At 40.4% G+C, this 24,410-nt stretch overlaps 1 protein-coding gene across 2 annotated transcripts in view; it reads left to right on the top strand.

Moving 5' to 3' along the window:
- The first annotated feature begins 7,223 nt into the window (after positions 1 to 7,223).
- SOAT1 (sterol O-acyltransferase 1) overlaps positions 7,224 to 24,410 on the top strand; it is a 20,285-nt gene continuing 3,098 nt past the window's right edge. Inside the window, exons 1-12 of one of the 2 annotated variants that reach the window (XM_006036186.3) lie at positions 7,224 to 7,282; positions 10,795 to 10,940; positions 11,051 to 11,110; positions 12,926 to 13,033; positions 14,338 to 14,620; positions 16,876 to 16,954; positions 17,724 to 17,805; positions 18,570 to 18,615; positions 21,412 to 21,541; positions 21,991 to 22,088; positions 22,533 to 22,631; positions 23,560 to 23,695. In XM_006036186.3, coding sequence (XP_006036248.1) covers positions 7,259 to 7,282; positions 10,795 to 10,940; positions 11,051 to 11,110; positions 12,926 to 13,033; positions 14,338 to 14,620; positions 16,876 to 16,954; positions 17,724 to 17,805; positions 18,570 to 18,615; positions 21,412 to 21,541; positions 21,991 to 22,088; positions 22,533 to 22,631; positions 23,560 to 23,695 — 1,291 coding nt within the window. In that variant the 5' untranslated portion in view covers positions 7,224 to 7,258. Of the gene's footprint in view, positions 7,283 to 10,791; positions 10,941 to 11,050; positions 11,111 to 12,925; positions 13,034 to 14,337; positions 14,621 to 16,875; positions 16,955 to 17,723; positions 17,806 to 18,569; positions 18,616 to 21,411; positions 21,542 to 21,990; positions 22,089 to 22,532; positions 22,632 to 23,559; positions 23,696 to 24,410 lie in introns of both variants that reach the window. The other variant, XM_006036185.3, reaches the window with a different exon arrangement.

Below are 24,410 nucleotides of genomic sequence, written 5' to 3'. Positions count from 1 at the left end.
CTTTCCCTGCAGGCAAGCCCTGCTTTAGTTTCAAAACTCAAAATGTTTTGACTGCCCTCGTTTTGTTTTGAAGCCCTCCGTTTCAATTTTGCTGTTTCAAGCTCGAAACAAGTTGAAACAGCTTCGAAATGAAACAGCTGGCGAAATTTTGCACAGCCCTATTTGTTTCCTACCCTGGCTGTTCCCAAACTCATAAACACATATGCAAGGTCTTTGCAGAGGCTATAATGCTGTGAGCTACCTGGAGCCAGAATATAGGGGATCATTTCCCACTCCTTAACTTAGTTTGGTTTGTCTGTTTCTCCACACCACTTTTTTTTTTAATCTGTGAAGATTTATGTAATCTTTTTCTTCCTTTCTCCTATACATTCTCTTTGTTCTTTTGAGAAGCTGATTGGAATTCTCTTCGTTTTGTAGCCTCTTCCATTTCCTAGTGTTTCTGTACCTCAGCAAAACGCAATGCATCAAGGCTGATTGAGCCACACAAAATAATAGGGTTAAAGAAATGGGGATGATGTCAACGTGTTCCGGATACAATAGGTTTTACAATGTTCCACTTGCACAGTTTTGGTATTGCTCCACAGGTTGCTTGCGAGTCTTATAGATGACTTATTACCTGTACAAAGAAAGAGGACGCTGTCTTCAGAGTACCCATCATTGGGGTGAGAGAGAGAGAGAGACTTCTCCCAAAGGAAGGGAAAGATCTAATGTACTCCTTGGCTTTTTGCGTATGAGCGTTTAAAGTTGTTGGGTTTGGGGGTTTTTTCTTTTCTTTTTTTTTTTTTAATGGGCTTATTGTAGGAGAAGACTGGCTTATTCCATGCTGAATTCCAACACTGAATAATTTGTATTCAGGTTTCCTGCTGTGGATGTTCAGTCACTTCAGAAATATGAAATAGGTGTATCAATAATATAATATTTGCATAACTGACTTGAGCAGCTTTTCTTTTTCAGGATTTTTTTTAAATTTTTTTTTGTCACCTGATCCATTTATGTCTACATAGTAGATTTGGAATCTGGCAAAGAACTGTGTGGTCATCCACAAATACTGATGTGATATTTGGATTCTTTTTCCAGCTCTTTCTTCAAGCGAGCTGCAGCATCCTGCTCCGACAAATAATTGGAGTTGGGTCTAGAATGGAATCAACAAGTACTCTTAGAAGAATGTCCTCTGTCAAAACTGTCTTATTTGGGTGCCTTGCTTTATTAAGACTACGTTTAGAGTGATGTTGTAGCTTTGGTCTAAGAATTATGCATGAAGCAAGGATTCTTTTGGAGTGATATCTTTTATTGGACTAACTGTATAGCTGGAATAGTTTGACAAGCTTTGGAATGGAAAGCGTTTTTCAAGTCATTTTAAAAGCCTGTCTAAGTGTATCTGAACTATACAGTTAATCTGATTGGTCTGGGACAGACATTCTCATAAACTGGCTTGACCAAAATCAGTTAAGTCTGATACTACATTCCACCAGGTTTATCTCAAATCAGTTTCAGCCATTTTCAAACGGGTTCTGTTACAGGTTTAAACCCATTTCTGATCACTTAAACTGGTTTATGTGTAATGCCTGTTCTTGGCCATAATGTTCTTTCCCCCTGCTCCCTCACCACCCCAAAAAAGCCCTTGCTTCTCACTTGGTTTATTAAGAGCATTCTCTGCTATCTATTTAATATATAAACATGGGAATATACCCAGGAGTAATTTTGATCAATAATATTTTGGTTTTGGCCAACACTGGATGTTACCAAAGGTACCTGCCTACCAGAATGGGTACAATTTTAAAAACTAAATGGAGAGATGTTTTTTTAAAGACTAGAGACAAAATTCTTGCTCCTGGTCTCCTTTTACAAAACTTAACAGCATTCTGGATATTATCTAAAGACCAGACAGCAAATAGGCAATAAGCTTTTTCTCTGGATGGCTTTCTTAATTGCCTTGTTGTGAATGTGGTGCATGACTTGACTTCTTGGATGACTAATGTGACTTGAGAGCAAGTGGAGTCTTTGTTTGCTGCGAGTAAAGCCTGTTGGGCAATGCTGGAGCTCTTAAGGACAAAGAGTAACCTTACCCTTGGTCATTCTCAGCACTTTTTAGCTTATGAAATCACATTTATGGGGGGGGGGGGGCAAATTTGAAAATAGCTTATGAAATCACATTTATGGGGGGGGGGTGGCAAATTTGACAGTAAAAAGGAGGAAACTCTTTGTTTTCAATCTAATTACAGCTTTAACTAAGGGGTTTCAGCTATGGCTTGGGTCACAACAGCAGGTATGGGTGGTAGTGATGCACCGACTAATTACTTTGTTTTGACTTAAGTTTTCAGTTGCATGGTTATTGATCCAGCCTACCGAGATGTGCTTTATGGAGACTCCGGTATTATATCCTGTGGATTCCACAAGAGGCAGATCTATATCCTGATTTCCAAAGTCAATGTCAACAATGTTCTCTGCTTCTTGAATGGCAGTAAAGCCTGGAGAAGACACAGCTGCAGCAGTGAATTCTTTTTTGTTTAATTTGGATAATGCTGCTGCTTTAAGCTTGCTATTGAGTGAAAATATCTGAAGTTGTATGTCTAGTCTTTGTAGTTTTAATCTGATTTTATTTTTATTTATTTATTTATTTATTTATTTATATATGCAGTGGCTCTAAATTGCTAGCTGCTTGTCTTTTAAGTAGATTGTGTGAATTAAGTCACCCTTGAGCGATATTTGTATGTGCTGGTTAGCTGTACAGGTGGGCATGATTCAGAATAAGCAGTTGAGACACAGTATATTATAATGAGACAAGTTTTAGGTGTTGTGCAATTGTATTGCATTAGGGTGGTTCCTCATTAGGGTTACTTCAGGCAGGTACTGTCACATGTAGTGGCTGAGATTTGGGACTAAAATCTAATCTTCTGTTACTGAATTGATCTGTGATCTTAACCTTTCTTTGTACCTCCTCTGGTTTAAGATATCTCTCTCAGAATGATCAGGATAAAGTAATATTGAAGTATTTTAAATTCCTTCAGTGACAAGTAGATGTCAGATGCAAAACTGTGTTTATAGTCCCATACAACTAATCTTAAGAGAGCCTTTTAAAGTGCCTGAATGCTTTTAGTTTGCATCATGCACCTGTAAACACCTGATAAAATGGCGCACTTGGCAATGTGGCAATCAGCTGTATGTGTGTGTGTTTTTGGAGGGAGGAGGAAACTGATTCCCAGCAGTTCTGTATTATAGTCCTCAAAAGATCCCTAATGCATGCTTGGGATTTCAGGTAACTAAAGCTGAAAGTTTGTAAGAATTTAGTGAAACATTTTTGGAGCTGGGGACTTCTCAGAGAAACCCTGACTGATACTGTGCTGGAGCCATCTTGCTTGTAGGCACGTTTTTTTTTTTTTCTCTCTCCGTTGAAGTCCTGTGACTGAAGCTAACTCATTTGACAAGGACTTCAGATAAATTCTCATCTCCTATGTAATGCCACCATCTATTGGGCAATAGTAATCCAAATTCTTAATTTTCCTCTTTTAAAGATGCTTGATACTTGATTTCCAAGGCAAGTTGCAAATTGGCTATTATGCTGTGTTAACTTTTTTTCTTTTTAGTTACTGTATACATATTTTATAACATACCCATTTTACTGAAAACTGTTCAAGTCAAGTTGGTCAGATCCTGTTGAAACTACAGCTCCTGTTTGTGTAATCTGTGAATCTATCACTAGTTTTAGTTTCTAGTTTTAGGTATAGCTTGGTTTTGTGTTTGAGTTTGCTGATTCCTTTTTCTTCCCTCTTCCATCTACACCTTGCATATTAGTGACTGTCAAATTATAAGTAACATATTAAAGTTGTTCCTTTTTTCATGACAATTATTCTTAATATATCCTGAGCACTTTTATTTTTAAAAATCCACCTGTAGTTTAAATGATTAATGAAATAGGCTAATTGAATAAAAAAACAGATGATCTTTTTGCAAATTCTTAGCCTTACACTCTTGGACATCCTAAAATATTATGCTGGACAAATGCAACATCTGCCTGGAAAATACTGTACATTAATTCAAGTCTGTAATTTCCCTTCCTTGCCCCCCCTTCCTCCCCCCCCATCCTTGGTTACTTTAAAACTAGTATAAGATAGCACAAGAGAGAAGGAAGAGGAGAATGGTTTCCATACTTACTGTCTCTCTCAAACTTGTTTTTAGCATCCAAGTAAGTTGTTGCCTACAAATTTTAATGTCTCTCTGGACCAGTAAATCTCTAAGACCTCTTTACACATTACATTAATCATGGCATAAATGGACAGGGTACTACACGCGTACCCAATTTAAGGTGCCGTAGTGTAGGAAACTGGCCATAAAAATGATACATGTAGATTGTTGAACACTTGTGGCTGGTTTTTTTTGGTGCTGTAAAATTTTAAGTTGTGGCCAGGGCCAGCAATCGGCTTGAAAATTGGAGCAGAAGGAACCTGGGATTACAGATTCCTCAGCTTCCCCTGTGTTGGCAAGTGATAATTGCATGATTGGGATCTGATTGCCTGATCCCAGCAGTTGTACCATGTGGCATGCCAGGAGGTACAGTTGTTGTGAATGGGGATCAGATCCTATTGCACAATTAATTGCATGTGTGCCAGTGTCCTAAGGTGCCATCCTATTCTACTTTCTGCCTGACTTCAGGCTAATATGGCTAAGCACCTCTGTAGAAATTACCTTTGAAACCAGCATTCCTTAAATACAAAAATGTAGTCATCTTAATTGTTTCTGCAACTCTTATATTGTTGAGGTAAGTGCTGCCTGGCAAATAAAAATTGAAATTTTTGTAATCTTGTAAATTTATCTTACACTTGCAATAAAAGCAAATACCTCTTGTCTTGAATATTGGTCCACAGCATAAGGCAGGTAAACTTTTGCCAAGGATTTTTATAGTACTTGCATTGTAGACGAAGTCTGATTTACGGGAGTAAATCTGTCAGGAACACTTGCAACTTTGCTAACACACCCTACTGTTTTAGTTATTTCTGTTAAATTTTAAGCTGTTCTTGAGTCCTGAGGAAGGATACAGTAGTATCCAAAAGCTCTGGTGTCCTTTCCAACTGTATAGTTGGTTCAATGAGATATACCCACAAAAAATCCTGGTCTCTCTTGGTTTTTCTTGAACTGTCACAGTTCACTTCAACACTACTGCAAGCTGCCCTTGAATTCTTACAGTGCTGCCAATCCAGAAGGTTCATGCTAAAACTTTTTCTTTACTATTTATTTCTTATGTATCTTGAAATTGCTGTGAATTGTAATTCATGGAAGGGTATGCATTCAAATTATTAGAAAGGAACAATGTGGATAGTAGTGAGTGTGCGGTCCAGGAGCAGTCCGGGCCCTTTTCGCGCTGCGCGGGCTGTGGCCAGCAGCCAGGGCACGCTGGGTCAGAGAGAACCGGCGACACGCTGGAATTAGGCACGGACGCGTAATGGTTGATTCAAGATTGTTTACTTACACCGAAGATGGTCGCAGTGTAGGATGGACAGTTTCCCAGGCACAGCTCAGCGTAAATCCTCGTTTGAGGACTCAGACAACACTCGGATCACTCCCACGGAGTTGTCGAGGCTCCATGGATCCTTTTGCGCGCAGGGAGAGGGATACGTCGAGGATTGCGATCGGTGATGGGGAGAGGCTAGAGGCTGATCAGACCCCTGTTGCCTGCTTGAAATGCACTGGGTCCAATAGGCTCCGCAGCGCTTAGATCTTTGCACAGCGTGAAGTCTCCTCCTCCTGGTGTTCGTGGAGTCCTCCAACTTGGGCGGAAACCACTCAAGCCTTTTATATGGCTAGCAAGCCAATCACTAGCCGCCACGTGTGAATAATTTCACGCAAGCCAATAATGGGGCTCGAATTAGAATACGAATGGCGGGAACTCTTTGCAACGAGCACCTCTGTGCTGCAACAAAGAAATGCACCCTGCAAAGAAAGCTACAAATTGGCGGGAATTCTTTTACACCGGGGGTTTCCTCTGCAGCAGAAAACTCCACCGTGCAAAGAAGCTGCAATTTAGCAGGAACATAATTCAGTGGTGCCAAAGCACACACAAAACAAAAATCACACCTTTGGGTTGTGACAGTGAGTATAGACCATACCCTATTAGTGTCAGAATTCAAAGATCCAAGACTTTTTTTTACTTGCAATCACAGTGGGGAAAAATGTGCTCTGGAGCTGGTAATGAATACTTTTCTGTAATGCTATCAGGATGCCTAGTTGAAAATAGCCCCTTTTCTAGAGCTGTAATATCTTTAAACTGGAAATAGAAAAGGTATAACACAATATAGGATACTTCTGCACTCTAGTTACAACTATACAATATTCTGCTAAGCTTAATTCACAAGCCACTATCTATTGGTCATTTACTGCCCTTAGAATGTATTTGTTCCAGTTTCTGAATGTTGTTATAGTGGTTATATCAAGTCTGAGGGTTAAGGTTCTTCCTGAAGCTGGAAAGTACTTCAAAGTTATAAATAGGCTAAGACTTAATTATTTTGAGTAGGAAGCTTAGGTATGGAAACTGAAGAGTTCTTTTCTTGCTGTAAGCTGGTAGCATCTTATTAGGCTGAAAAAGTATATAGAAAAATAAATATGCTTAATAAACCTGCTCTTGGTGTGTGTTTAGTCACATGGGGAAAACCTCTAAAAAGTCCTTGAACCTATAGGTGAGAATTCCTTACTTAACAAACTTGTAAAATGCTGTCTACATACCAAATAAAGTGATAATGTATAAATAAATAGGGCCAACTATATTATGCCTTTTCTCTTGGAGTGCTCTGTACTGTTGGCAAGCTTTGTAGCTTCAACCAAAGTACTCAATTAGTGGTAAGATTAAGGCAAGAAAACTCCCAGAAGGCCAACAGAGATTCACATGACCTTCTAAAGGTTGTTTATTGCTGTTTTCAGGGTTGAATAAGTTTAGGGACCTTGGAAAGATTTATGGAGTTACTAAGCATAATAGTACATCAAAAAGCCAAGTCCCCAACCCAGTGTCTACTGGCAATCAAGACTGTTCCCTCCTAGCTTCTAAAATTCATACAGCTTAGGTCTCAGCTTAATGAGTGCTTGTCTATAGGCAAAAAGCTAATTTAAATCCAGTATCAGCAAACTACTACACACTGTTCCCTCTTTCTTTTTTTTCTTTGTGCTTCCAAGCATGCAGATAGGCTGTGCCAGGTCTATTGAAAACTCAATTGCTAAATATTTGCTTTTCTTTTTAGGTCGGGTTGATGTTGACCATGTGATAACAAGGAAAATGCAGCTGATAGCAGAAGCTGAGGTAAAAGTGTGTGCGCGCACATAGAAAAAGATCTATGTATATACATCTTTTTCTGTGTGGATGATCCAAATTCTTGAGGGGACTTCCTGGAAAAACCTGAAATGCCCTTATTCTAAATCTGCCTAGAGTGTAATATGGACATTGCCTTTTCTGACATTGGCAAGAGGAGTAGTTTTATGCAAAATCACTTACAAATGTAAATGTGTATTTGTACGTGGTAGGTGCTTCTACTCGCAAGTCCCTTTTGATGAGTAGAAGCAGCTTCTGTGGACAGCCATCTACTTTAAACTACTGTTTCTTTTTTAAGTGTTCAAGTAAATTGTTAATTTTGTCAAGGTTGCTGTACGTAAAAAAACCAAACAAAACACAACAACAACAAAAAACAAAACAAAAAAAAAATGTAATACTAAATGCTTCAGTTCTGCCTTTGACAAGAGCTTGAAGTGGAGAGCAGAAGACTCGCTGCCTTTTTTTATTTAACTGCATAGTCTTTCAACCTGATTATTCCACCCTTCCCCCTGTTCCTTGTCATCCTATTTTTTGCTCATATGTGGATTTAAAAAAATTAAATACTGGAATCTTGTGGTCATTGATCTGACTCTTCCCTCCCTTCCACTTTTTTTTTTTTTTTGTATTATAAGGTATTAGTATGTAGAAATTACACACAATAGACGTGGTATGTTTTTAAGTGACCTGAAAACATAAGTTTCCTATTTTTGCACTTTAAGACTTGCAAGGAAGACTTAAGTTATTTTTCTGGTTCTATCTCTCTTCTCCATGGATCACTGGAGAACTAGTAGGATTATAGTAAATAGGGTTCAAACCTGGTCTACTCTGCTATCCATGATCTTGGGCATGTGGAGTTTGGTTGGAAGAGAACTTTTTGTGGAAGACCCAGATAAGATTGCCCTTGCAACTGAGTAGACAGAACTATATTTCCACTTGTTTGCTGCTTCAGGGTCTTCTAGGGTCTCAAGTCTTAATCCCTGTTTTTCCCTAAAGTAAAAAAAGTATAAAACTTTTTTTAGCCTTTCTTTGTATCTCAAAGAAGTGGCAAAATATGATCTCACTTGTTATTCAGCCCATTACTTGAGTTTCTTTCCTAGAAACCATATGCTAGTGTCTCTGGAAGACCTTGTACCTTTCCAAAAGTGTCAGTTAAGAACACTACAATATAGGTTCCTATAATGAGCCTTGCAAAGGGAGAATAAAGAAATGTTAGTTTTACTGGTTTGTTGGTCAGTGGGAAGAGGTGATTATTTGATTTCTAGAAATCTGGAAATCCAAATGCTTGAGTTCCCTGGAAGAAGCCACTTGGGGGTAGGGTGTCTTCCTTTTGACTCCTGTTCTGAAATTTGCTACCTAAAATGTCTCCTTCCCATGCTACAGAAACTTAACACCTGGAAGCATTTTTTTTTCTAAAAAGACTCCAGGGACAAGAGTTGTGTGTCCTTTGTAGGTTAGCTTTTGCCATCTTTCTTCCTTCTAGCTAGTTTATTGGGGACCAACTTAAACTCCAAGTAACTGCTCCCCCAAGTCATGTTGGGCTTGATTCTCAATTGGTGTAAATCTCAATGCAGGTCCTCCAGAACTGAGTCTGATAACTTGGCCACAAGTATTTTTGCAATTTTTCAGCCAATGAGGTTTTTAATCGGGAAGAATTAATTTTTTGAATGACTCTCAAGTCTTCCTGTGCCCTAGCCTTATGCTGTTGCTTAAGGCTTGGGATCTATATTGCATATATACATATTTGTGGGGGGAGGGGGAAATGTTCACTGCTTCTAATAAATTATTTTTGCTCAAAAGTATTAGATTCACAGCTTGATAGCAAAGTGTTCTTTGCCACAAAAAAAAAAGTTATGTCAGACAACAGATCAGGTTCCTTGAAACTTGTCCTTAGCCATCACCCTTGAATACACTGTGAAAGGGGACTTATTCAAGTGACTTTTATTTTTAGCCTGGCATGTTAGAGTAACTATAGGTGAAAAATTAAGCGTCTGATATGCAAGCAGCACTCATCTTTCCACACGTTCAAATTTTTTTCTTCTTCTTTTAACTTGGATTGCTAAATTTAGAGTTAAGTTACACCAGAGAACTCATTTTGTAAACCTTGCTTCATACCACAGGATCTGAAATTCTGCAAGATGTTGAGTCCTCACTATTTATTGATTTCAAAGAGAGAACTCTCTTGTAGTGGAGTGCAGCATATGTGGGGTGGGAAAATGCTTCCATTATTGCTACATCATTTTCCTAAATGTTATTTAGCTAAGCTGATAAAGGTACCTTTTTTGCTGGCATACGTCTTGAGGCTGGGGTGGGGTGGGGCATTGCCAGCGTAGTTATATTGGTAAGGGGAGGGGCAGTTATGGTTATTCTTTAAATTTATTTATTTTTAAATACACCTTGTCACTAACTATGCAGTGTAGAGCAAGTCCTAGTGCCCAGTAATTTTAGCCCTATTTATTTTGTGTTGCTTTAAAATATTACACTCTGTACATCTTATCTCAACCATGAAAACAAAAAAAAAAAAGTCTCCAACCTTTTATAATAATGGAAGCATCAGAGGGGTGAATTTATCTGTTCCTCTTTCCTTCGTTCATGTGAGCGAGTGTGTACACAATGGGATATAGGTTGTAGCCATATTGGTCTAGGACATGGGCAGAGAAGGTTCCTTGGATAAATCCGGTATCTTTTATTAGACCACCTCAGATAGTTGGAAAAATTCTTCTTTGCAAGCTATCAGGTACAAATACCCTTTGTTAGGCTGAGGAACCGCCTGCAGTTGGTCTGTGCTCTTCCTGGATAGAGTAGTAAAGAAGCCAGAGGCCAGTATGCATGGGAGAAAGCCAGTTAGTGAAAATGTAAATTGAGGTAGTCCAGTTAATGGGTGAGTGAGTTGGGGGAAAAGGGGAATGAATATAGCTGGTAAATAGTAGAGAGGTTACTTAGGGAGTCGGGTGTTAGGCAGGTTACGATGTCAACTCATACACACTTACATTCAAAAAGCTTCTATGGCTAAAATTAATTGTGGAATAAAAAACAGTTCTTATAGTAACATAGGGTAGACAACATCAGCAATCCAATACATCTGTTTTGCAACGTTTAAACTTTTTTTTTTTTTTTTTTTTAACGTAGCAATTCAGGATTTTATTTTCAGGTGTTTCCTTTAATTCATCTTGCTACTACATTTTATAAATGAAGTACTCCCCTTCCCCCCTCCCCCCCCATTTTTTTTTCTTCTTCACCTTTCTCTAAATGTTTTGGACTTTTTTTTAATGTTTATTCTCTTCTGCATTGTTTTAGTTAAGGGTACATCTGGCATTAAGTGTGAACAAGCTTGATAAAAGCTCCTCGGCTTATCAAGGTTTGCTTTTTAGTTGTTGTCATGAAGTATGGCGTATTGCCACTTTTTTTTTTCTGGCAGAAAGGGGAATGCTGGCTACTTAAATGGTGATGCCACATGAAAATGCATCTGCGGTGTTTAATATGCTGTTCTTTCTCTTTTTCAGCAGTTAAAGCCAGCTTTCATGAAGGAGGTGGACAGTCACTTCACAGAGTTTGTGGACAGTTTGATTGAGAAGTCTGTGATCCTGGAATCTTCCACACCAGCATCCACTTTTTCAACTGCCAGTTCAGAGAAAGACCTGAACAAAAACAGGTAAGGGGGGCGGGACGTGTCTAGGCTGATCCTTGGAGTAGGTAAAGATTTTTTTTCTGAAGCCTTTGTGTTTACCTTCTTACCTGGACTGGTCTCTTCTTTCTTCACAGGGGCTTGAGAGCGCCTCCAGAACATGGGAAGATTTTCACTGCCAGACGGTCACTTTTGGAGTGAGTGTGTTAACTAATTGGGTTTGTTCTTGCAATGTACTTAAGTGCCATGATTTTTGTGTTTTGTTTTGTTTTATTTAAGGTTTTTTTTTTTCCTCTTTTGTATTAAAGTTGTTTCCTGCTACTTGCTATTTCAGTGCTGTAACTTAGTGTACTTTGCTTTGTTATACCTAGTCCCAGCACTACCTAGTTTTAGATTTTCAGTTCTTCAGCGTAGCAGCCATCTGCCAAATATTATATCATGCAGTACTTAGCACAATTGGAATATATATTGGCCACCCTTGGGCAATAACATAACAAGCTGCTGCAAAAGTCTTTGGAAGTTTTCTAAGTAAATGGGTGTGTTTATACCATCTTTGGAGCTTTCTCCAGGTAAAAGTTACACTTTTTTTTCTTCCTCCTGGAGTTTCATAGTCATGTTGCCTTTCTTGCTTTCCCTTGGAGCTCTGTAAACTTACTATCTTCGTTGTCCACTTCTACCTGAGATAATTGTTGGTGATGCTAGGTATTCCTGTAGTATCATCGGGATTCCAACAGGCTATGGGAGGTGACAGCCCTCCAAATCTGCCAATCTTATGAAATCCTGGTTTTGGGTGAATTTCTATTAACTGACCAGTCTTGCTTGTCAACTACTCTAGTCTCCTCTAGATTCTCATGCATTTTTTTGTAAAGGTTTTTTTTTGGGGGGGGGGTATTCTTTTGTACTTCTCCAAACCAGTTAAAGGCAGTGGTTGTCAGTGTTGGACTTTAGGCACCCCTTTTAAAAATACTATCTCTTAGCTTTCAGTACTCATGGTAGAGATGATACCTTTTATTAGGCCAACAAGATTTTTTGCAAAAAAGTTTCTTCAATCACAAGCTTTTGGGCACACATACCCTTCATCAGGCATTGGAGAAAAGATTGTAAAAGCTCTCCCAGGTAGAAATGAAAGTTCATGTTTCATAGGATTTCACAGAGGAGTCAGTAGATGGAGAACTGCTTTGGGCAGTTGGTTCATAACTGGTATGGAGTCGTTTGCCTCTTGTGAGGTTCTGTGATTATGCAGATTACGTTGAAACAAAGGCAGCAGCAGTGTCTCAGGTGGTCACAGTTGCTTCCTGCTTGGGAAAATGTGAAGATTTCATTTTAAAAACGGGCTAAAATTCAATACCTTCCATGTGTCAGCTCTTAGCTTTAACTTTTTTTTTTGACTATTGAAAAAGCTGCTTTTTTTTTTTTTTTTTTTTTTTCTTATGTTGCAAAGAACTTGGACCACAGCTTTTCAGTGTGGTTTTTGACACTGTGGACTCCTCTTTGAAATCTCTGGGTACACTTTGTGAATCAAGTTTGCACACCTTTTATAGTGCTAACATTGTGTGGCACCTCATGGCACACTGTTGGATGGTACCCTGGTTGAGAATCATTTCTCTAAGGTGCCACTCTGCCCTACCTTTTTTGCCTGACGCAGCTAGCCCCCTGTCTATCCATGTGAAAATAAGGATGATGGATTATTTGCTTTGCTTGCAGAGCACTTCATTTTTTCACCTGGAAACTGCTATGTAAAGAACCAAGCATCTTTCTTCATAAACATCACTAAACCTTTCAACCAACACCACTATGAGAGAGTTGTGTATCCTGTCCTATCCTGTTCCCCCCCAGTGGAAAAAATAATTATCCTAGGCACAGGGAAAGGTGCCGGGACTATACAATTCAGGTTTCTTTCATCTCTTGCTCCTATGACTGGTTGAGCTATGATGGAAAGCACTTAAAAGTAGAAAAAATATATAAATGCTTGCTTATATATAGAGTTCACTGTCTGAACTTCTTCCCTTTAGTGAACTGTTTGAACTGAGCCACATCAGGACAATCTACCACATGTTCATTGCTCTCCTCATTATCTTCATTCTGAGCACGGTTGTAGTAGACTTTATTGATGAAGGAAGGTAAGAATGTATAAGTAAAAGCCTTGTATGTCTTTTTTTTTTTTTTTTTTTTTAAATATAGTGTATGAAGTTGGAAAATCGAGTAACTTCCTCCCTCCCTTAATTCAATTTTTGAGCAGGTAGTAAAACCTTTAAATGGACTTGACACTTAAATTACACAGGATACCCTGTCCAGGAGAGAGAAGGCTATTGCAAATTAAATGGGGATATACTGGAAAACAGAGGTATAGCTCACTAGCTATAGGCTTGTGTATCCCAGAAATACTGCAGCCAGAGTGACTGGGCCAGATTTTGTATGCAATAAATCCAGTTTATAGGCTGACAAATTCCCAGCTGTTTTGAGAGCACTGTTTTGAACAGCTATGAACAAAGTTGAAATCCAAAGCCATAGCTTTTTCTTGGTTGTATTAAATGCAGGAAGATTGTGATTGTTTGTTTGAGTGGGGGGAGAAAGGAAGAGGGGAGGCTTCAGATTCTTTAATGGTTCTGTAACTGTGCTGAATGCACTTCTGAAAGACTGTACTTGTACTAAACAAACTGACTTGCTTCAGGAAAACCTTGGAGTTCCTGGCACAAAACTGGTTGTGACTGGGCTCTGGTGCATGTAGCCAATATTAAATGTACTTGTGACTCAGTCTTCCTCAGAGTTGTTGACTCTTGCTTAAACTGTAACCTTTTTTGCAGGGTATGTCAGAGTACAAACCAGATTACATGTTTATCTCACTGATAAACTGGTCCTATCTGTGTTTTTATACATCCAGGATTAACTCTGACTCCACTTGATGTTGCAATGCTCTCTTAATTTGTGCTTGAATTGGTACATACAGTTCTGTGTGGGCTATAGGTCAACAGACAGGTTTACCATATTCAGTTTCACAAGCAGTGTGAAAGTGGTATGGATGGCAGGGGGAGAATGACCTATACTGAGATTTCTCTTATACATCATTTGCAGAGAACCTGTTTCTGTGTAGTAATATCTGAAATCCTCTTTCTTCTTTCCCAAATAAATCTGGTGGCTTTATTCCTTATGGGTAAATATTTTAAATACACTTGAGTGCAGCCCTTTAATGTTTGAAACTCTGGTGACATCCTTAGAGAAGTGGTGTCCTCTAAAAGAATAATTAAAGCTGAGGAAGCAACCTTGGAAACTGTGTTCCAGTAGATGTCTTGCCCATGTCTTTGGATGACCTTGGGATGACTTGACAGTTGTGGCAACAACGCTCAAGCCTGTGTCTCCAGCTGCTGGAAGTTTTAACAACGAGATAATAAACACCTAATCTTGCTTTCTCATCTCTCTTTTTCAGGCTGGTGTTAGATTTTGATCTCCTGGTCTTTGCTTTTGGCAAGTCTACTGTTGTTGCTTGCACCTGGCCCTGCATGTTTCTTGGCACATTCATTATACCCTATGGCCTTTTCCATCAGTGGGCCCAGGGGTACAGCAATTCCTCTCACCAGGCAGTCCGCTCCTTTTTTTATGGGATGCTTTTCATGCTTTTTCAAGTGATTGGACTTGGGATTGGACCAGTCTATGTTGCAGTGGCATACGCTCTACCTCCAGCCTCTGGGTTCATTGTGATGCTTGAACAGGTAGGTTTGAGTACTGATATTAGACTCTTCTATAGAGGGGCTTCTTTACCGGAGCGGAGGAAAGACTTATTGAAACTAATTTTGCTAAATAATCTTTCTCTTTAAAAAAAAACCACACACCACTTCCCCCTTCTCCCCATATTTATAGAACCTTTTTTAGGTGTAACATAGTAATTGTGTATAACTAGGACCTTATTACCCTTAGGAACTACTTGTTTGGGGTTTGCAAGAATTGTAACATCTATTGTTGAATCAGTATCATTCAGTATCTAATTTAATACAATTGAATCAATTACATTGCATTGCAGTTTGTAGTAACTTCTCATATACCTGTTAGTACCAGATACCATTAGGTGAGCCATATCTACCGTGGACATTTTAAGATGCTTCATCCTGGTTGTGATGCTAATTTAATTTTCCAAACAAGTAATAAGCTGAAACATCTGAAAGGAGCCTGTGCAATTCCTAAGGTTTCAGTCTTGGCTGTTCTTCTGCAGTGTCCTATACCCATCTTACTGCTACACTACTGAAGAGTAAAAATAATATGAACTAGAGGGTCCTAAATTCTTCCTTTTTTGGCTTACCCTCAGCGTATCACTGACTGGCACACATTCTTATTCTTATCAAATTTTACTAACTGAAAATACTGGGCCAGGGTTTTTGCTGGGACAGTGATGTGTTATAAATATCCATTCCAGATTCCCAATCAGTTTATTCCAATAAATACTTTTTATCTTGTTTTTGAGAGAACCGCTCATCAGTTAAGGCATGATAAGGGGTTGTCAGTCACCCAGCATTCTGTTCCCTTACTCTTCCTTGTCTTCCACTTTGGAGGTATTCAGTTAAGACTCATAATTCTGGAGAAAAATATTGCTTGGGTGTATCTTGCATTTATTTATAACAAGTCTAAAGTTCTAAAGCCAGAGACCTAACGGAAGAAGTAGCAATACCCACTGGGTCAGACTGACGGAAGCAATTTCCCCCCTGCCCCACACAGTCCAGGAAGAACCATTCTGCCCCCGCCCCCTCTGCTTCTGGACCAAATGTTTTTGGGAGGGTCTCTACCCTTTATGGGCATCTGTTTAACCACCAAAGTGAAATGGGAATTGCTAAAACTTAGGCTGCATACATACATTCAAATAATCTTGGAGAATTCTCCCAGGTTTGTTCTTCTGGGAGAGCAACTTACCCAGAGCTTTGTGTACAGGTATTCAAATACTGAGGGTCTGAAAAGTGAAGAGCTTCCAGTGCTGTCACTGTAGCAAGGAGGGCATCTTGGCATGCTTTGCAGGCTTCCTTAGTCTCTCTGGCAACAGGTGATAGCTCTGGCTGGCCTAGGCTATCCATAGTCGGCCTGTTTCCCTGCAGCACAATGTGGCGATTGTGAAGGGTGTGTAGAGGCTAGCAAGGATTTGCCTCCCTTGCTAGTTTCTAGCAAGCGATATGTTATTTCCCTGGGAGGGAAGGGAATGCTGGAGGATGATGTTGTCTTTGGAGATGAGCAATGACATGTACAGACATTTACTTTTCCAGGAGAGACTCTCCTGGGAGTGATTTCTTTAACTCTGGCTGTTCCCACGTTATTTTTCTCTTGTAGTGGCCATTTTTACCATAGGGGGCAGCGGGAAGAGCCTGAACTTCTGTACACTCATGTTTTCTCCTGAGAGTACAACAACTTTCCCAGGGGAAACTGAATGTCTGTATGGGGCCTCAGGCTGGCCAACTTGAGTAGAAGTAAGATCCAGTAAATCCACTCGACACTGAGGACGTTGTATAGTGCAGATGAGGTTAAAAGGGCATAGCCTGTGGCAAGCTCTCATAGGTACCATTTTGCACCAATTCCTAGGTGTCCTTTGTGGTAGTAAAAATGAGTTACTCAATGAATAATAGCTTGGATTTCCTGTAAACTACATTTTTAACAGCTGGACTATTGGAAATAATTAATTTTGTTTCTTGAGTCCCAGATTGTGGTACTAGTGTGGCTGCCATTTCCTTGGCATCTGTGATATTGCACCTGTGCTGGTTAGGACACGTCTTCCTATTTTAGAAAATATGGTGAGGAGGAAAATGCTCCTCTTGGTCTCTTTAGCTGAGGTGAAACCTGGTGAGGGGGTGGAGCAGCTTGGAGCTTTTTTAAGGGATAAAGTGAAGAGTCCAACATGCTGCAAGTGTTATCCAAATACACTGGTTCCAGCAGTAGAGAGGTCAAGGAAGTGGAACAGTACAAAATGGGATCTTGGACTGCTGTCTTACAGGTTCGTCTCATCATGAAAGGCCATTCATTTATCAGAGAGAATGTTCCTCGGGTCCTGTCTTCAGTCAAGGAGAAGTCAAGTGAGTAACTTGAGCATAACCTGCTTCCTTCTTTGGTACCCTGCCCCACTTATTTGCCTACAGGTGAGATTTATTCCTATTCGTATGACCAGTTCAGGCCTCCTGTGAACCTCTAGAACTGAGGATCCAAGTAGGGCTTAAATGTGGCTAGAGAAGATAAGTCTGTCTGGCTTTCTGCATAGTGAATTTTACCCCAAGAGCTTGACTTTAAAAATTGGTTTCTCACATAGTAGCCAACATTCTGCCTGAGCTCTTCTAATGCCCTTAGTGCCAGGGGACCTCTCTAACACTAGGACGTTCACAAGAAATGGGCAGAGGGGACTCTGCTCTTTGGATTTAGGCATTAAAGCAACACTTAATAGTAGCAGGCCCTTCAGGGCTGCAAAGAAAAGTCCGCAGGGAATATAAGACTCTATTTTGGTATGGGCTCCATCTCTTACATTTTGGCTCAAGGTGAATGTGGTATCAGTAATACATATTTTTTTCTAAATTACTATGTAGTCATTTCCATTTTAATAAAGATCTATTCTCAGTGGCTTTGGCTATTTCTTAACTGCCCATCCCAAGCAGAATTTCTAACTGTTGGTCTGGGTTGGTTAGTTGGTTTGTTTGTTTTCCTTTGTTCCTTCTGGCATTTGAGGATTCCTACACCCTTAAGCCACTAAAATAATGGTTAAGGAAGAGGCATGGGTCATGTACATAGGAGGTTAATGAGGAAATCCTGGCTTCAGTGGTGAAATGCTTTTTGGCTTTTATTTTTCTCCTACAGGTACTGTACCAGTTCCCCGGATTACTCAGTACCTGTACTTTCTGTTTGCTCCCACCCTCATCTATAGAGACAGCTACCCCAGGTAATGTCAACATCAACTCCTCAATGCAGTAGTCCAAAGAAACTAAACCAGTACTAAAACCCTTTCTGCTGTGAGTTATTCCCACTTTTTATGAGCTACAGAAATTGGGTGAATTTTCTGAAAGGTACATGCAGTCATTGACAAAGCTGGCTTTAGAACTTGGATTATCTTATTCTAGATCCCCATCTTCTTTGTATTAGAATGCTCTCCTTCCTTTAATAAGCCAGTTCCACTGGAAACTTCTGGACTTGTGTCTAGAAGTTAAACTAGAATTTGGATGTTGAATGACTATGGAACTGTGACTGGTACCTTAGCTGATATTTAACTCTACATCAGTATTTTTTTTTTTAACAGGCAGCATGCTTGAGTTTGAGGAGGCAATACACAGGCACTTCTTGGTGTTCTTAAATCAGGAGATCTCAGTCTTTCATGATGCAAACCATGTTTTAGTGACATTATAAGGAGAAATAATTTATTCTGCTCCCAATTGTGCATTTTACATAATAATAACCCAATAACTACAGCAATTTACTTCCTGTATGCAAGAATATGGTATTTACCTGTTGAAAATCAGGAGTCAGGCATGTGAGCTTTCTGCAAATTAATAACTGGTGTTTGAGGAAAGGGGGTAGCTATAAGGGATTTCTGCTGATAGGGGACAGTATAGTCACAGTTATGATTGGACTACTGTCAAGGATCACAGTCATGTTGGACTGCTGCTAAGAAATAGTTTGGGTAAATGTAACCATTCTTTCTTTTTGTAGGACTCCCAGAATAAGATGGAGTTACGTGGCTACCAAGTTTGCACAGGTGAATTTAATACATTGTTTGTCTGATGCCCATCCAGAGAATATCCAGCTAATTTAGGATTTGCATGGCAGTTCTGTCTGCTTGAGGCACTGGTGCATTGCTGAATTCAAAAACTAATGTCCCTGGAAAAAATGTATAACCTGTTCCTGGAAAACAAGGAAATGAATTTCTTGTTGCATTAATAACTGTACAGGTTTCCCTTGTCAACCACGATTTTGCCAGCCATGGTTTTGAGTATCCATGCTTCAGAGAAGGCGTGGTGGGGTACAGTTGAAAAATACCCCCTGCTCCCCCAGCCCTGCCAGTTTTGCGAACCATGGGAACTTTCAGGAATGTAACCCCTGTAAACCTGTACCTGAAAATGTACTTGTACAATATTCTGGGGAGGAGGGGAATGGCAGGGGGGTGCGGGGACGGGTAGCGCAGGAAATCATACCTGTTACATTGCTCAGTGAGTTTGAGTCGATTTTGGTCTGTCTTCCATTTGTCAAAAAAATCATCTCGGGGACTTGCCCCTTCCTTAGCTTGGATTTTTGGCCTGTGACTTCTGCAGGGTGCAGAACTGACCTGAGCCTTGCCTTAATTTCAAACTACACTTTTGTTTTAAAAGTTTGAAAAAGGTTGTTTACCACTTTATCACTCAACTGGATTTCAGTGTTCCAGAGAGAAGTAGAAGTGCTGGGATAGTGTACGTGGGTCGAAATCTCAAGAGCATCTATTTTTTGAAGCTTGAGATGGCCTGGGCCAAAACAAACTTCTTTGGGTGTTTTTTCCAAACTTTGAGCTAGTTCATCACTTTAAGGCAGGGGTGGGCAGTTATTTCGGGCAGAGGGCCGCTTACTGAGTTTTTGCAAGCCATCAAAGGCTGCATGGCAGGTAGCCAGGAGAAGCTAAGTATTAATTTTCTAAAATTTTTAGGGGCCCCGCAGGCCGGATAGAATGGCCTGATGGGTCACATCTGGCCCGTGGACCGCATTTTGCGCACCCCTGCTTTAAGGGCTACCTGGACCATCTCAAAGCAGGTGATTAATGTAATTCACCTGCAAGTGAGGCATAGGAATATAGTAACAGCCACTGGGGTCCTTGAAAACCTAGGATTGAGCAAGTTTTGGATGACTTATACATTTATTTGGATTACAAGTTTCACTGCAAATTCTGTGTGGTGAGAACTAGAGTTCTGACAACTTCACATGGAGTCCTATTCATCTAAAGGCCACTTCCAAAGATACAATGTGAAAGCCACTGTTCTATTGTTGCTGTAGGAGAAAGGGAGGAGTGGGGAAGGTACATGTGCTTTGTCTACAACAAGGAGTACCCTTTTATAGTGAAACTTCAGATGAGTTAATGCAGGGGAGGATTTTGCATCTTGACCTGAATTTACTATTTTTTAAGTGGGAAGTTGCGGTGGGCCTGGCCTGGTTATAAATCATAGGGTCCTCTGCACATGCAAGTTGAGGCACGATGGGATCTGGTGTATGATCCACACAATTGCATCTCCTGCCATGCTACACAAGAAGCAAGGTCTTGTGACTGGGAGTCCCCTCAGCTGCTGTGTTTTTTCCCAGCTGCGGGCGCATACCACACCCCCCACATGGCTGGGAGATCACAGCAGCTGTGGTTTCCTAGTTGTAGGGGTGTGGGGCCCCTTGCAGCTGGGATCCCTGTCTGCTAGGAGTTCCCATACTGGAGGGTGCACGTGCCCCTGCCTCCCTCCTCCTGTGCTGTGATGGGAGATCTGATCAGCTGATGGGCCTCCCCACCACAACAGACCCTGGCCACATGTTCAATTAATGGCATGACAGGAAGCAGGTACAAAGTCATTTCACATTTTGTGGAATAAATTTGTAGCCTATTCCTCTCTTTATTCCACCATTAACTGAGTGAATGTGTGACCAGGGTGACCACTTTAAGGTATGATTTAACTGGTTAATCATGCCTTAAGTATAATATGTAGATAGGGCCTTAGTGTAGAAACAAACATTGCATTTGTGCCACTATTCATTTTTATGGCAGCATAAAGCCACAGCAAATGCATGTCCACATCTCATGTGGCCACACTTGTGGCTGTGACACAGTAATAATAAAATTGTGCTGCTTTATTGTAGCAGATGTCTATTTACTTTTATGACAGGTGAGCATGGGCAGCTGGAGTTGCATGCACTATTCCACCACCCCGGGCAGGTCCTCCCTGAGACTTAAGAGGCCTGGTCCTGCATACTCTGGGAATTTCTGCACCGATTTGGGCCCCAAGAATGGCTGCCCATCTTTCCCTGCTTCCAGAGATGTCTCTGGAAGCTCTGGAGATTGCTGAGGGTGCATCTCTGCAAGCAGGGAACATGTTGCACTGTCCTGCAAGATCAATAGGTGACATTTCACTCAGTGAAGTGGATCAGCTGTGCCAAGACTTGTACCACCACAACTGATCTACTTTCTTTGGCAATGTCTACTTCTAGCCCTTGTGATGGGAGAGAGGTGAAGGGTTTCTCCCTCCTTCCCCCCATATTCACCTAAAATGTAAAAGTTTTATTATAATTTTGTTCTCTGATCCAGACTGAGAGATCACTTGCTTTCTGGCTGTCAACCTAAAACTAACTGGCTTGTAGTTCTTTTATTGTACTAGGGCAGCTGCAAGCAGCTTTATCATTAGGTGGACTTGGAGAAGTTTCTAAGGCTGGTGTGGTGACAGGATTGAGGTGTGGGTTTTGCATTGTTCCTTTCCCTTCTATGGGGCAGTTGTGTTCAAAGATATATTACAGGTGCATTAATTCTTATAGACTGATTTGTTTTTTGTTCCAGGTGCTTGGTTCACTTTTTTACTCCTACTATATCTTTGTGCGACTCTGCATCCCTCAGTTCAGGAACATAAGTCAGGAGCCCTTCAATCTGCGAGCGCTGGTCCTCTGTATCTTCAACTCCATTCTGCCAGGTGAGACAGATGCTCAGAAGGCTATGCAATAGCAAGAGGGATTCCAAGGAGGTGCTAGATTAACTGACTACAGGGATTTGTGGCAGAAGGGTGATCTTCCCCTGTCCCCCTCTCCATGAGAGAGGAAACTGGTCATCCTGGCCAGGTGCAAAAGCAACACTTAGCCAGTACTAACTTGCTGCTCTGTTATATGAGCAAGGAAGTTTTTTCTCAGCATTGTGATAGTACAATGGAGGACAAGAGAAATTTCAGCTTGTTCAGTTTTTACATATTGGCACCTGAATTCCTTGTTCAGGATTGTTGTCCCTTTTGTGGGGGTCAGGTGACATTATGATGGGACAAGAGGAACAAGAGCATTGCTACTGTTCTAAAACCACATTCAGCTGTGATCGGGGCTAGGTGAAAGAATAAGCACAATGTCATGAACAGACCCTGTTTTGTACCCCTAGGTATATTGATGTACTTCCTGATTTTCTTTGCGTTCCTTCACTGCTGGCTTAATGCATTTGCGGAGATGTTGCGCTTTGCAGATCGAATGTTTTACCAGGTAAGAAGCAGGGAACACAGGTGGAGGTGGGTTTTTCTTTCAGTATCTGTAGATGCTGTCTGTTGGCCGAACCAAAATGAATTAGGAGCCAAGATTAAAATTATCTTCCCTCAATGAACTGAAGAACTTCAGAAAATGTTGCCACCCAAATCGCTGTAGCACTAGAAATGTTGTTAATGCTGTTTCTAGGGGGGTTCTTTCCCCTCTGGATCAGGATTGACGAACACGTGGCAGTGTGGGGAACTTCTGGGGTTCCTAATATGTGCGTATCCTGTGGGTAACATCAGCTGCTAGATAGCTTGTCGTGAGCACTCCATTCACTTATAAAATATATATTTTATTCTACCATTGTGGGTCCAGAAAACTCCAGCTATTTCTTTTTTTTAGGTGTACCTTTGATGTGCATGTGCACACACCTGTTCTCTTATGCTTTACCTGTTTCAGGATTGGTGGAATTCCACATCCTATGCAAACTACTACAGAACCTGGAATGTGGTAGTACATGACTGGCTGTATTACTACGCGTACCGGGATATCCTTTGGGTAAGCAGCAAACAGATTTTGTTCCTCATCTTTTATTTTTGAAACAATAAGTAATCTTTCTTAAAATGAGGAGGTAGTTGGCATAAGTAGAGTTAGTGCACATTTTTTGGGAATGGTGATTAAAATGCCATAGCTGTAGTCTCCATTGTCTTAATGACACTATTATGGGGAGGCTTTCTGTAATTGTTTGTTTGTTAGCCAGGTTCTCTGCATATATGCAGAAATTGCCAAGGAGATGGGAGGCAGTGTGAATTGTAGCATAACAATGGCAACTTTTTTTTGAACTTTTTTGAAGCTGTTTGAATTAATGGATATCCACTAGAAGCTCCTCTGTGTCTATGCCTGTTGTCAGAGTTGATAAATGTGAAAATCTTTATTCCTTACTCCCCTTTTTCCCACATTAGTTCAGAAGTCTTGTGTTTTATCAAATACTGCTTCGCTATACATTCAGGGAAGTGAATGACTGAATTATGCATGTGAGCAATTCCATTTGAAATCCACTGGTGCTATTTGTACGCACAGAGTGAAGGACTGAGGCTTAGTCCAATACGTAAATTTGAAAGCTAACAACTGAAATTAATAGTGCTATAAACATAAATGTGTTCTGGTAGGACTAGTTTCTGAGTTTTGGCATACCTTTTGCTTCATAATTCTTGAAATCACAAATGAAATCAAGAGGGAAGTAGGTAGGTGTGTGCCTGGATTTCATTTGTGTCTTCAAGAATTATGAAGAAAATGCCACATTCTGTAGGAATAACATGGCATTTCAAATATAGCACTCCTATATGCACTTAGGGCAGACCCTAAGCAACTCATCAAAATGGTTATATTTGTATAGTAATTACTTGGCCTAAAACTAAAATACAACAAAATGCCTAATTCATAAACTGTGTGCTGAATCCATCTCTTCTCTATTCCCTTGTACCAGTTATTTGGTAAGAAGTTCAAAGCAGCTGCTATGCTGTCTGTTTTTGCTATCTCCGCTGCTGTACATGAGTATGTCCTGGCCGTCTGCTTTGGTTACTTCTATCCAGTCCTCTTCTGCCTTTTCATGTGCTTTGGAAGTAAGTCATTAGGAGAAACTGATTGGGGGAAGTGGGTGGGGTGCAATGTGTGGTGGGTTTGTGTTTTTGTTTTTGTTTTTTTCTTTTAAAAAGAAAAAACCACTACCGTAACTTTTGATAGCATTTAAAAATCACAACTGGGATCAGGAGCTTATTGAGCCAATTTGTCTTAACTTGTGATCCCAGAGATCACAAGTGGAGGTTCAAATCCTGGAAGCACATGCATTTAAGTAGTTCTGTTAGCCAGTTCCTTGGTGTATTTGGACTGGGATTGGGGAAATGAGCAGCAGCACAAGGAAGGGGTCTTAAATGTGTTCCTGTACATATAAAACAATACAAAACAACAAATTTGTAATGAACTTGCCAGACTTCAGGCAGACTGGCACACTTCTGCCCAAGTAGTTAACACTGAGCTTTTAAAGCGATTGTGTAAAGTAGTAGTTGCTTTTTAGGGGTGGGGGAGGAGGGGGTTGTATATGTAACATTCACTGACCCAGTGTAAGCATATTCCCTAAGGTGGAGGCTTTTCCTTCTGTACCACTGTTGTGGAAGCAGGGAAAATGTATATGGTATTTGGGTGAAAAATCACTAATTGGTTTAAGAAGATTGAATCCTGCATCTGTGCAGGGGATTGTATTAGAAGGGAGCTTATAGGCCATCCAGCTTATTCTAGGAGAGAAGGCATGGCAAATGGGATCCATGAAACATGTACACT

The sequence above is a fragment of the Alligator sinensis genome, unplaced genomic scaffold (assembly GCF_000455745.1).
Source record: "Alligator sinensis unplaced genomic scaffold, ASM45574v1 scaffold293_2, whole genome shotgun sequence".
Taxonomy (NCBI): domain Eukaryota; kingdom Metazoa; phylum Chordata; order Crocodylia; family Alligatoridae; genus Alligator; species Alligator sinensis.
This window is presented reverse-complemented; position numbering and strand designations above follow the sequence as displayed.